At 37.5% G+C, this 11,161-nt stretch overlaps 1 protein-coding gene across 1 annotated transcript; it reads right to left on the reverse strand.

Moving 5' to 3' along the window:
* Positions 1-1,314: 1,314 nt before the first annotated feature.
* Positions 1,315-3,048, reverse strand: LOC145679465 (uncharacterized). The gene has a single exon (XM_081750045.1). It carries the CDS (start codon positions 3,046-3,048, stop codon positions 1,315-1,317), a length of 1,734 nt encoding a protein of 577 aa, XP_081606171.1.
* Positions 3,049-11,161: the final 8,113 nt, after the last annotated feature.

Raw genomic sequence — 11,161 nt, forward strand, 5'->3', positions numbered from 1 at the left:
ACCTTTGACTTGACTCGAAACTTGACTTGAATTCTTGCTTATTATTATTCTACTAAACTAATTATATAATAATAACAATGTTATGTAAAGTTAAAAATACAGAATATAGAGAAACACTGCACTACAACTAATAAAATGAGAACACATGAACTGGGAGTGAATCAAAACTTGCCAGTAACTCTAAAATCGATACATGCTTTTTAAAGCTAATTTCAAACTCTATAATTAACGAGACTCTAGGATAAGCATACTGATCTGAAAGAACTCCAATATTACATACCATCAGCAAACTATTTTCTAGTAATAAAGTAGCTACTCATCACAACACAGTTTATTCATATTAACCCCTTACTATATATCGTTAATTATTGCACCCTAGTTGTTGATAAATATTTCCCGCTGGGCACTTCAGACACTTTACTTTTAAATTCTGTCCACCATCATCCTAGCTCTTAAGAAAAAAAAAGTATTCTTTCAAATGTTCGAATGGTAAAATATTTTCGTTCTCCATCTTTATAAAAACAACACCAATCAAAGTAAAATAGACTACCGGTATCATTTCATTCCTAGTTCACTCACTGAATGTATTGATTTGGAGCTGTCAAAATCTACGACAAAATCTTCCAGGTGCTTGCAATCAGTACACGTGATTTCCCTAAGGCTGTCCTCATCTTCAAAAAACAGCAAGTGGCACTACGAACCTATCTGTTTCTCCGTGTGTCTGTGACTATCGGTCACTGACATACGTAGTTCATGCTCGATTGTTTCATTTTGGGAAATTTACTTACAGGAAAGAAATATTTGTTTCCGAAAAAAAATATACATATATTGTAGTTACTCATCCGAAATGTAACGTGAAAAAAGTAACGCAAACTAGGTACGTTACTTAAAAATTTGTAACGCGTTACCGTTACAGTTACTTTGGAAAAATGTAACGCGTTACTAGGAAACGTTACTTAAAAAGTAACGCGTTACTTGCGTTACGTTACTTCCCAAGATTGGCTATGAACTTATGTGACGCGCGACCCAGAGGAGGTCATTGAGCATTTGTGAATCGAAAACTATTTTTATATTTGTATTTATATTTTTGAAGCCAATATAGCCGTTTGAAATCGAATGATATGTATATGAAAGTAATATATGTATGAACTTGACCGTTCCTGCTTTTGAATTGTAGGCGTTTCATTGAATTACGAACAAGCTATAATTCTTTCAAATATGATTAAGGCTTTAGAGATATATTGTATCTAAACTACCAAATGAACTAAATCTAAAAAACGAACTACCGATAGAGTACAACTCGCGTCATTATTTTCATTTTATAAGACGCATTCCTGTAATCTCAACTAGAAATGCAATAATACTTCCAAATAGTCCAAATAAAAGTAATGTAAAACCACCAAATAATTCTTCTAAGCTAAGCACTTGCAAATGATCTATATTAGTTCTAACGTAATGATCAGTGCCAAATAATGTATCTGCTTTCCATTTGTGAAATAATCCAGAACAATCACACCTTTGAATAAAAGAGCTGAATATATCTACGAAGGGAGATCCTCTCTTGAAGAGAAAAACTGCTGGATAGGCTCCTATATTTTCAGGAACAATGCGCAAGATAGAGTTTCCATCATGATTTCTCATAGTTACACGATTCATAATGTACTCTGAGAAAATTCGAGACCAAAAAATAGCATAACGTCGAGTTTTGCGAATTCGTTCATAACCTTGGTCAACAGTTTCTACGGCTACCCATTTCTTGTATATTATTCTGGTGATTTCCCCAGAAAAATCTTTAAATAAAGAACGAGTTCTTGCTAACCCTCCAAATGATATTCCTGATTTCACTAAATCCCGTAAAGTATTAATTGGAGGATATGTCTTAGGTTTTGTAAGGAAACTAAACAGAGCTCCTTGATAGGCATTACTAAGAATAAATGATGCAAGAGCCCAAATTATAAAAATATTTTTGTAGATGGATATATTAGGAGGTGACGGTACTGATGCGCCCAAAAGCATTGATAAATTATGCAGTAGAGTATTTTGAAGCATAAATGATTGCACTGGGTAGAATACTTTCATGACTTTTAGAAAAACACTTACAAAAACAAGGGAAGTCAATGTCATCACCCAGAGAGAAGGTTGATATGGAAAATACACATTCATCCATTGTGGGAAGATGTCTGGTTCAGGTACTGTTGCGACTACAAGTAAAAAATTTCTATTCAATACTACGTCGAAATCAAGGTGCAAGATCAATAAAATGATTTGTGATACAATACTTCCTTCATATACGCCAGACTGTACCCCTCCAAGGATCCCGCTGTAAGTACCGTTGGGAAATTTCTGTCCATACTCCGCGAGAGTAGCCCCATGATATAATTGCAGTGTAAAATTTAGATGTTTTTCCATTGTTTTGATTAGCATGCCATTGATTCCCTTCACCTCCTCTCTTCCTTCAGGCAAAGTTTTAATGATCATACTTGGTGGCGTATGCAGAGTACCAAGAAATAAAGGACAACGATGCAAATTTTTCAGTTTGTTTGTAAACAAGTTTGCTTTCCATAGGAAATGTTCACCGTCACATATATCAATGAGCTGCACTTTGACGTTAGATCTACATTGTCCTAGAGTAAACGGAGAATATCCGTAGAAGAAACTAGAAATTGAACTTACGTACGAAGTATTACGAATGTCTCTTGAAGTTATAACAACAGTATTGATCATATTTTCTCGTAACAAACTATTGACTATTTGTTGAAGATCTACACGTGTGCAGTTATCAGAAGTAATAACGACTAAATTCTTGTTAACTGGCGACCAGAACTGGGACTTCTTAATTCCTTGAATTGTGTTGACAAGTGAATGATGTCCAGATACGAGGAACAAGTAATCAGTACTGCTTCTTCCATGTTGCTGCCATTGCGGTGAAACCGTAATTTCTTCGAGCTGTGTTTCTAAAGCTAAACTAGACAACCTAAGAAAAGGTTTACTGACTGACATGTGAATGTTGTTGCTTATTACATCTTTCTTCTCTTCCTCTATAATCATTAATGTTCTTGATGTATTGAAATACTGGTTCAATATTGTCGAAATGCAGAAGTTAAAATTATGTTTTTCTGACTCTTTTCCCAAGGAAGAGAATATATTTATACAGTTAACTAAAGGAAGCCACGTTATCAGATAAAACTTTAGCACTGAAGATCCCATTTCCGATTCCGTGTGGTTTTCTGAAAAATAAATAAATAAAAATTACCTTTCTCGTAACAATCATATTTCATTATTAAAAAAAGGTAAGGGGAAAGTTTTACACTAAATATATGAAAGTACAACAAGTGCACGAAAAGTAAATTAAAGGCATTTAATTCAAATTTGGACTTCATAGCTGTTTAGCAGTTATAAAGAACCACAAAAGAGAGCTGTGAATGAATTCATGATAGATTGACTTTATTAATTATGGATGTATGATTTAGGCACTAGTAAATTATCATCGTAGAACTGGAAGTAAAGTTCTGATAGTAATTAAGGGAGGATCCATACTCAACTCCTGTACGTTCTCGGAACCTCAATTACTTCATGTATTCTAGGGCTGAATTTGAAGGAAATTCGTTTCGAAATTAAATGAATTTAATTGTTTAACGTCCCACAATTATTCTCGTTTAGGCTGAAGAAGATAGATGATTACTAAAAGCGAATGATTATTAAAAAAAAAAAAAAAAAAAAAAAAAAACCTGGTGGAACTGATCGAATGACAATGTGGGAAGGAACAGAATCCGAAGAATATCTACGACCACGATGTTGTCGTCCACAAACTTACCCTACATAGCACATGACGTCCCTAGGACGTTCCATTTTGATCCCAATTATCCCACATAATTATCGGGATTATCGAAACAATGAGTAGCCATCCCATGGACATCCTGCACGGGACGTCCAGAAGGACTTCCACGTATCATGTTCACGGAACGTCCCGGATGGGAAAGGAGATCCCAGGGAAATCCCGTTCACATGGACCACATTATCCCATGATTTGCCAGTGGACATCCCTTTGAGATCTCGTTGAATATCCCATTTTCCGGGATGTTAGCGGACATCTGGACATCCCGCGGAAGTCCTGTGGATGCTCCATGAGTAAATTCAGGTGATCCCAAGATGTCCCGTTGTCCATTGCGGATCAGTCTCGGACGTCCTGTGGACATCCGTATGCTACGTGGGCACATGACTTTTGACATTGCGACTTTATAGGTGATACCAAGTTAATAGAAAATTTGATTTGATTTTGAGGTTAGCGTCCCTCTCATCAGCGAGGGTATATGAGACGTAGACCTACAGCTTAACTTGGGATCCGAATCACATGAGCTCCAGGCGGGAACCGAACCCGAGTCTCTCACGCCAGAGGCGCGTACGCTGACCGCTCACCCAATATGACAAAAATAAAACTGGAGATCATCATACTTCAAAATATTATCGATATGAAATATGATCTCAGAAAACAGGGCAAAATGTTCTCAAATTCTAACAAGGAGACTTACGGAAGTGTCACTCACCGATTTGAATGAATCTTTGCACACTTGTAGAACATCGAAAAATAAATTGACACGTATATATATATATATATATATATATATATATATATATATATATATATATATATATATATATATATATATATATATATATATATATATATATATATATATATATATATTCGGCAATGGTGAAGATTTAAGGGTGGAAAACACTCTTTGAATGTTACAGGTGGTATCTAAGCATAGACCATTTAATTTAGAAGAAAACATACTGCCAGGGTGGTTTTAGGACAGCTAATTCAGAATCTGACGTCAAAATTTCAAAATTCAAAATGGCGGACCTAATATAATGATTACAAATACAAAATGTCTTCTGGTTTAAAATTCTCGGCATTTAGCCAAGAACAATCATAGTTGGCAGAGATTACTGCGAGGAAGTTGCAGACAAATTTGAAACCCCTTTCTGTACTCATTTTAATGGGAGGCTTGATTAAAGTGGTTCTCTGCACCTCTCACTAAAGCGTTTACAGAGACACAAACAGTAGAAAGTGTGGTACAGTCAATAAATCTATGACTCACAGCTACACCATACAGCCTTTAATTTCTGAAAATGGTGTTCTGTTCTCACCATTGTTAATTATTTTGCAGGAGAAGTATAGAACATTTGGCTCTATAGTCCAGAAAACCTCTTTTCATCTGAAAATGTCCTTGTGAAAGCACCACATTCGAGAAAATTAACATCTGGTCTTGTGAGATCATGGTTTCAAGAAGTTTTTCTCCCAGCCTCTAATGCAAAGTCTATTTTGCTATTAGATTCGTAGAGTGGTCTCAATTAATCAACTTTTCAACCTATTTTACGAACAAAAGAGTGCCTCAAAATAGAAACCATTCTGCACTAACAACTGGTAGGATTCAGTCTCTTGATGTGTTCGTTCTTAGGCCGTGGAAAAGCTTCTTGAGACATTTTACTGATATTGTCCTCTACAACTATAACATAAATTTACATCTCCGTAATAAAATAATTTAGATTCAAATCGCTGATTCATAATCAGTTTTCTTCTTCCAGACTTGTAAATCTTATTAGATATGCGTGATACAAAAACAGTTATTTGGAAGAAGATTGTGCTGCATTTTGCGATTTGTCACAGTTATTGCTGTAATAAAGTGAGCTTAGTGTAAACAATGTTTATGCATTCAACTTTTTTTTTTTAACTAAATGCTGTGATGTGAACCGTTTTCGGAATAAATTCATAATTATAACAATTGAGAATATGTGAAATTCTGACATAGTGAGAGGCGAGAGGACTCACTATACATAAGCACCCCGAATAGGGAGAGGTGCAGAGAGTCACTTTAATCAAGCATTCCATTAAAATAAAGGTGTTTCAAATCAATAGAAAGGGATTTCAAATCGGTCTGCAACCTTCTCGTAGTAAGCCCTGCCAACTATAATTGTTCTTGGCTAAGTGCAGAGAATTTCAAACCAGAAGACATTTTGTAATTGTAATTACTATATTGGATCCGCCATTTTAAATTTTGTAATTTTGACGTCAGATTCTGAATCAGCTGTCCTAAAACCACCCTGGCAGTATGTTTCTTCTATATTAAATTATTGTTTTCTGTCTATGGTTGGAGACTACTCCTAACGTTCAAAGGGTGATTTCCACACTTAAATGTTCACCATTGCCGAAACAACAACAAGAAGAAAAAAATACGTGTTGATTATTTTTCGATGTTCTACAAGTATGCAAAGTTTCATTCAAATCGGTGAGTGACACTTCCGTAAGTCTCCTTGTAAGTAATAAATTAGGACGTTAGCTGCCTTACTGTCTAAGACGTTAAATATCTCTGTTTATTATTTAATTCAAATGCTGTATGTATATTAAGTTGTATACTTGATAGTTCTTTAATAAAAAAGTAAGTCATGATGAAAAACTAAATGAATATAGAAAGTAATTTCTCCTCTTGGAACACATTGAAATATTAGTGATGGTTATCTCTGAACTCTGTAATAGAGAAAGAAAGCGGTACATGAAGCAAACCAATCATACTTATTCGCTATGAAGTAGGAACGATTTTTGCCAATGCTTTCAGTGTTACCTCTCTCCAAAGTAAGAAATTTAGTGAGATTTTTAGTATGTACATATTTATGTCTGGAAGGGATAACTACGTATAAAAATCCTGTTATAGGTGTACAAGTCCCCTTTATGGTAGTTTATCAGTAACTAACCATTGTTTCATGATTTTTCTCGTTCCGAACAAAGACAGAAATGTCAATCTTTTTCGGTACTGAGTTTTGAAACTATGCTGGTTTGACAAATAATTTAGCGTTTTTTATTATTTCATGACGCTCAAACCTAAGACACTTCTGAAACGAAAAGTCACACAGGCCTCCTTATGTGTTGAAGTGGCACCAGAGGTTCTGAAAAAAGGATTTCAGAATAAGTGAAGAAGGCTTGCCTTTCGATTGTGCAGACGGTACTGACAAATATTCCTGTAGTAGTAATTCATTACTGATTCAGCCGAGGTGGCCCCGCGTAGCGTAGTCGCTAACGCTCTCGCCTGCGAGCGGTCCCGGGTTCGATTCCCGGTGGGGTCACTCGGTCGAAAAAGTGTAACAGCTTTTTCAGGCCGGCCACCCTGAATGAGGTTTTCCTGGGTTTTCCTCATTCACACCAGGCAAATGCCGGGGTGGTACCTAACTTATAGGTCCCAGGCCGCTTCCTTCCTTTCCCAATCCTTTCTTCCTTCCCTTTCCCCGGATTGTGTGCTCGCCGAGGGACGTCATCCCTCAAATCGTGAAGGGCTACATGGCCTTAGATGCCGAAAGCCCAGAAATCCAAATCCTAAAAATCCTGATTCAGCCGAAATAAAGCAGTCGTTGGAAGATTGTAGTCATGTTGTGTGTTATGCTCTGTTAACCAAACTAACCTTGGCAAAAAGTTGTAATTTTAACCACTTGGCATAAAAGCTCTTTTAGTGGACCTCAGCCGCTCTAGTGTTGTCACGAGACGAGACAGAATCATTCGAGATGAGACACGAGACTAGATATGCTTTGCACGAAACGAGACGAGACAACCTGAAGTCTTGTCTCGTGGCAACACTATTGAATTCGCACATGAGCGAAAAGCATAATGATTTTGATAAATTATGTTCGCAGCACTAAATGGAAAGGGCTTCGCCCTGTTTCGAATGCTGAAAATTCTATTTTCCATCGTTTAAAATTGAGAATTTTCTGCCAAATGCTTTTCCAACGTTAAATCTATGGGCATCTCATTTCTCGGTGATTATTCCTCAATTATATGTTCAATATGGTCATGTGACCTCTTACGATACTCAGCACGCACTCTCGAATCACCATGTTAAATTTGGTGAAAAACGTTTCAGGCATCTCGGAGATTAAGTTTTTCGGTGATTATTCCTCAATGCTATGTTCGATCGGGACATGCGACCCTTTACGACATTCAGTGGGCGCTCTCGTATCATCATGTCAAATTTTGTTAAGAACAGTTCAGGCGCCTCGAAAGGAGTACCTGAATAAACAGACTCTTAAGTTGAGTAAAGAGAAGCTTCGCTCGCTACGCTCTAACTATAGTTCTTCAGAATAGATTCACTTAAATTAAAGCGTTTGGTCAATGTTCATACTGGCTTAACATAATTATTTTGAAGGTGTTTATGTTGTATTCGCCTTTCTTCAATTTTCTTCACTACTTTGTATGCGTATACCAGACTTGTTATTTTATAAAAATAACCAAGAAAGGTCTGTCGCTTTTTCACCCACCACCTTCGAATATCGATATATCACCTAATACGTACCTGGAAGGTCAAAAATTGTCCCCATCAGCATCGACGACCTTCTGCCAACGTTCTGGAAGGCCACGGATTCCATCGCGGTTGAACTTGGTGGACCGTGAAGCGAAGGATGTATCAAGTGCATTTTGCACCTCTACTAAGGATTTAAACTGCCGTCCTCTAAGATGATTACCCAAGGAATGGCGGCGATAATCGGACGGTGCAATGTCCGGGGAATATGACAGATGCAATAGTGTTTCCCGTCCAAAGCGCAGAATGGTATCCCAAGTGATTATAGTCACGTAGGGTTTAGCATTATCCTGTAACAGGAGGACCCCTTTGCAATCCAGAAGTTTTGAGTTTTTTTTTTTTTTTTTTTTTTTGAACATGGCTCAACTGTTGACAGTACACAGTTGCATTGGTGCTCTGATCGGCTTATAGCAGTTCCTGATGCACATGCCGGGAGTAGTTCACCAAACACTAAGAACAACCTTCTTCTGATACAGGGCTGGTTTCGGCTGTTTTGGGACCAGTTCATGGGATGCAAACCAATGATGGCGACGCCATGGAGCTTCGTACAGGACCCATTTCTCATCATATGTCAACACCCTGTCCAGAAACGGCTCCTTCCTCAGACGAGACAGCAAAGAAACACAGGTTTCTGTTCACGTTGCCTTCTCTTGCGGAGTCAAATCATGTGGAAATCATCGATCCAACTTGTGTTGCTTCCCAAGTTGATGCACGTGCTGCCGAATGATTTCTCCACTCACACTGAATTGTAGTTCCAATTTCTCACATGTTTGGCCACTGTTCGCCTGGATTGCTACCTGAAGATCTTCATTTTGTACATGTGTTGGTTTTCCGGCATGTGGTGCGTCTTCGAGTGTTTCGTCACCATCCTTAAACTTGTTAAACTACCGCTGCACTGTCCGCGTAGTCATGACACTCTCACCAAAGGCCTGGCATATCTTCCGCCCCACTGCAAAGGCGTTTGAACCCAGTTTGAACTCGTACAGCATACATTCCCTTGTAATGCTCTTTGTAGTTCCATCTTCACTTTGTCCTTATGGAAGTTCACGGTGTAACTGAACTGCCACAACCAGGTAGTATGTTGGATATACCTATACCAATACCTGACCTTCGCCTTATTTGCATTCGCATTCAACTCACGTAGTGAGGGCAAATTGAACACAGACTTCCACAAAAAGCGATAAAACTTTCTTGGTTACCTTTATAGCTATGATTTTTTGTTGTATCCAAACGAACCTTCGTTTTCTTTTCCTTTCCCGAAAAGTCAAAGAATGGCCATAGTTTCTTCCAAGTAATGAAAAATGAATAACAATAAAGTTAATTTTCTTAAGATGAATCAGAAAAAAATACGAGTTTTACGTTCCTTTTCACTACCGAGGCTATATGAAACGGAAGCTATTATTTGAAGTAGGATTCCAACCACTAATTACATTGAACTCGAGATAAGTACCCCGCCGGAAATCAAACCCGAGATCAAGATAAAAGAAAGCTAGCTCATTAGTCACTTAGCCATGAGGGACATTTGACAAAATGCAAGATGTTCCAATGCAACAGGCAATAATGCATTTATTTGTTATTTTGTAAATTTTGATACAGACTTTCTGCACTAAAATGCAAATTGCTGAGCAATGCAAATTCTGCTCTAAAATGCAAGTACAGAATACAGACTTTCTGAACCAATTTTATATCAGATCCCCCTTTTATCATATCCCCTTGCCAGCGACTAGTGATAGGCACGAGCGAGTGCGATCGAGTATTCTTTGCAACTCGACTCGACTCGAGAACTCGGCTCCAAATTTTTTCCAACTCGACTCGAATTCGGCTCGAGTCCATGGCTCACCCTAGCTGAACCGAACTCAGCTGATGGCTCACCCTAACCAAGCCATTGGTTCAATTGAGCCGAGTAGGTTCGTTCATCCCAACTGAACCACCTCAAGCTGTTCGCTCAGTTGAACCGAGCGAAGCCGGTTGACATCACTACCCGGGTTGGGCTTCTGCTTGGGCTAAAAGTTCGACCGTGCAAGTCTCACCCTTGATGATAAGAACTACAGTATGTACTTAAATTGGTGCTCACGACATTTGAGTTTGTCTCGTTTAAAAATCTATTGTCGTCTCCTTGTCGAGACGAGACGAGATGCAAGTAGTGACCCCTGTCGTGAGCAACACTAAAAGTAGTCCACAACATATGGGCAGATCCTGTATTTATAACATCCTTGGTTAAACCATACTCTTTATTGGCAAGAGATCATTTAATCGAGGAAAAGATGAAATGTCGGGCGTAGAAGTATTAAGATGGTGTTACCCTAGTAAGATCTTTTAGTTGAAAGCTGTTATCATGTCACATGAAGTTGTATAACAAAATACTTTGGATTGAGTAATAATTACCTGTACCTTGGGCAGAAAGTGCTCATACATGTGCACTATACTTAGTAGAATGTTAATTTCATATTAACAAAAGAAGAATGTTTTTAAGATATGTAAAGTATTATTATGGGATAGTTGTTGCTATGTACATGTTTATGGATACCTAGTAAGCAAGTTTGTGTGCTTGACAGTTTTAAGGAAAAGATATTATAAAGTATATCAACCAATAAACCATTTTTAACACCGTTCACCGACTTTATGATTCTAATAGTAAAGGTGAGAATAATAATATATAATTATAATTATTGAAACTAATTTTTACAGGCAAAGAAATACTACCACTCGAAATTAGTATATCTTACTTAGCCGAACCAGGTTAACGACTATCCAGTGATAAGTCGTTGTAAAAATTTTGGTTTACCTCACCCAGGAAATACTGTAAATTCTCA

Source organism: Thermobia domestica, chromosome 1 (assembly GCF_964235325.1).
Source record: "Thermobia domestica chromosome 1, izTheDome1.hap1.1, whole genome shotgun sequence".
NCBI classification, from domain to species: domain Eukaryota; kingdom Metazoa; phylum Arthropoda; class Insecta; order Zygentoma; family Lepismatidae; genus Thermobia; species Thermobia domestica.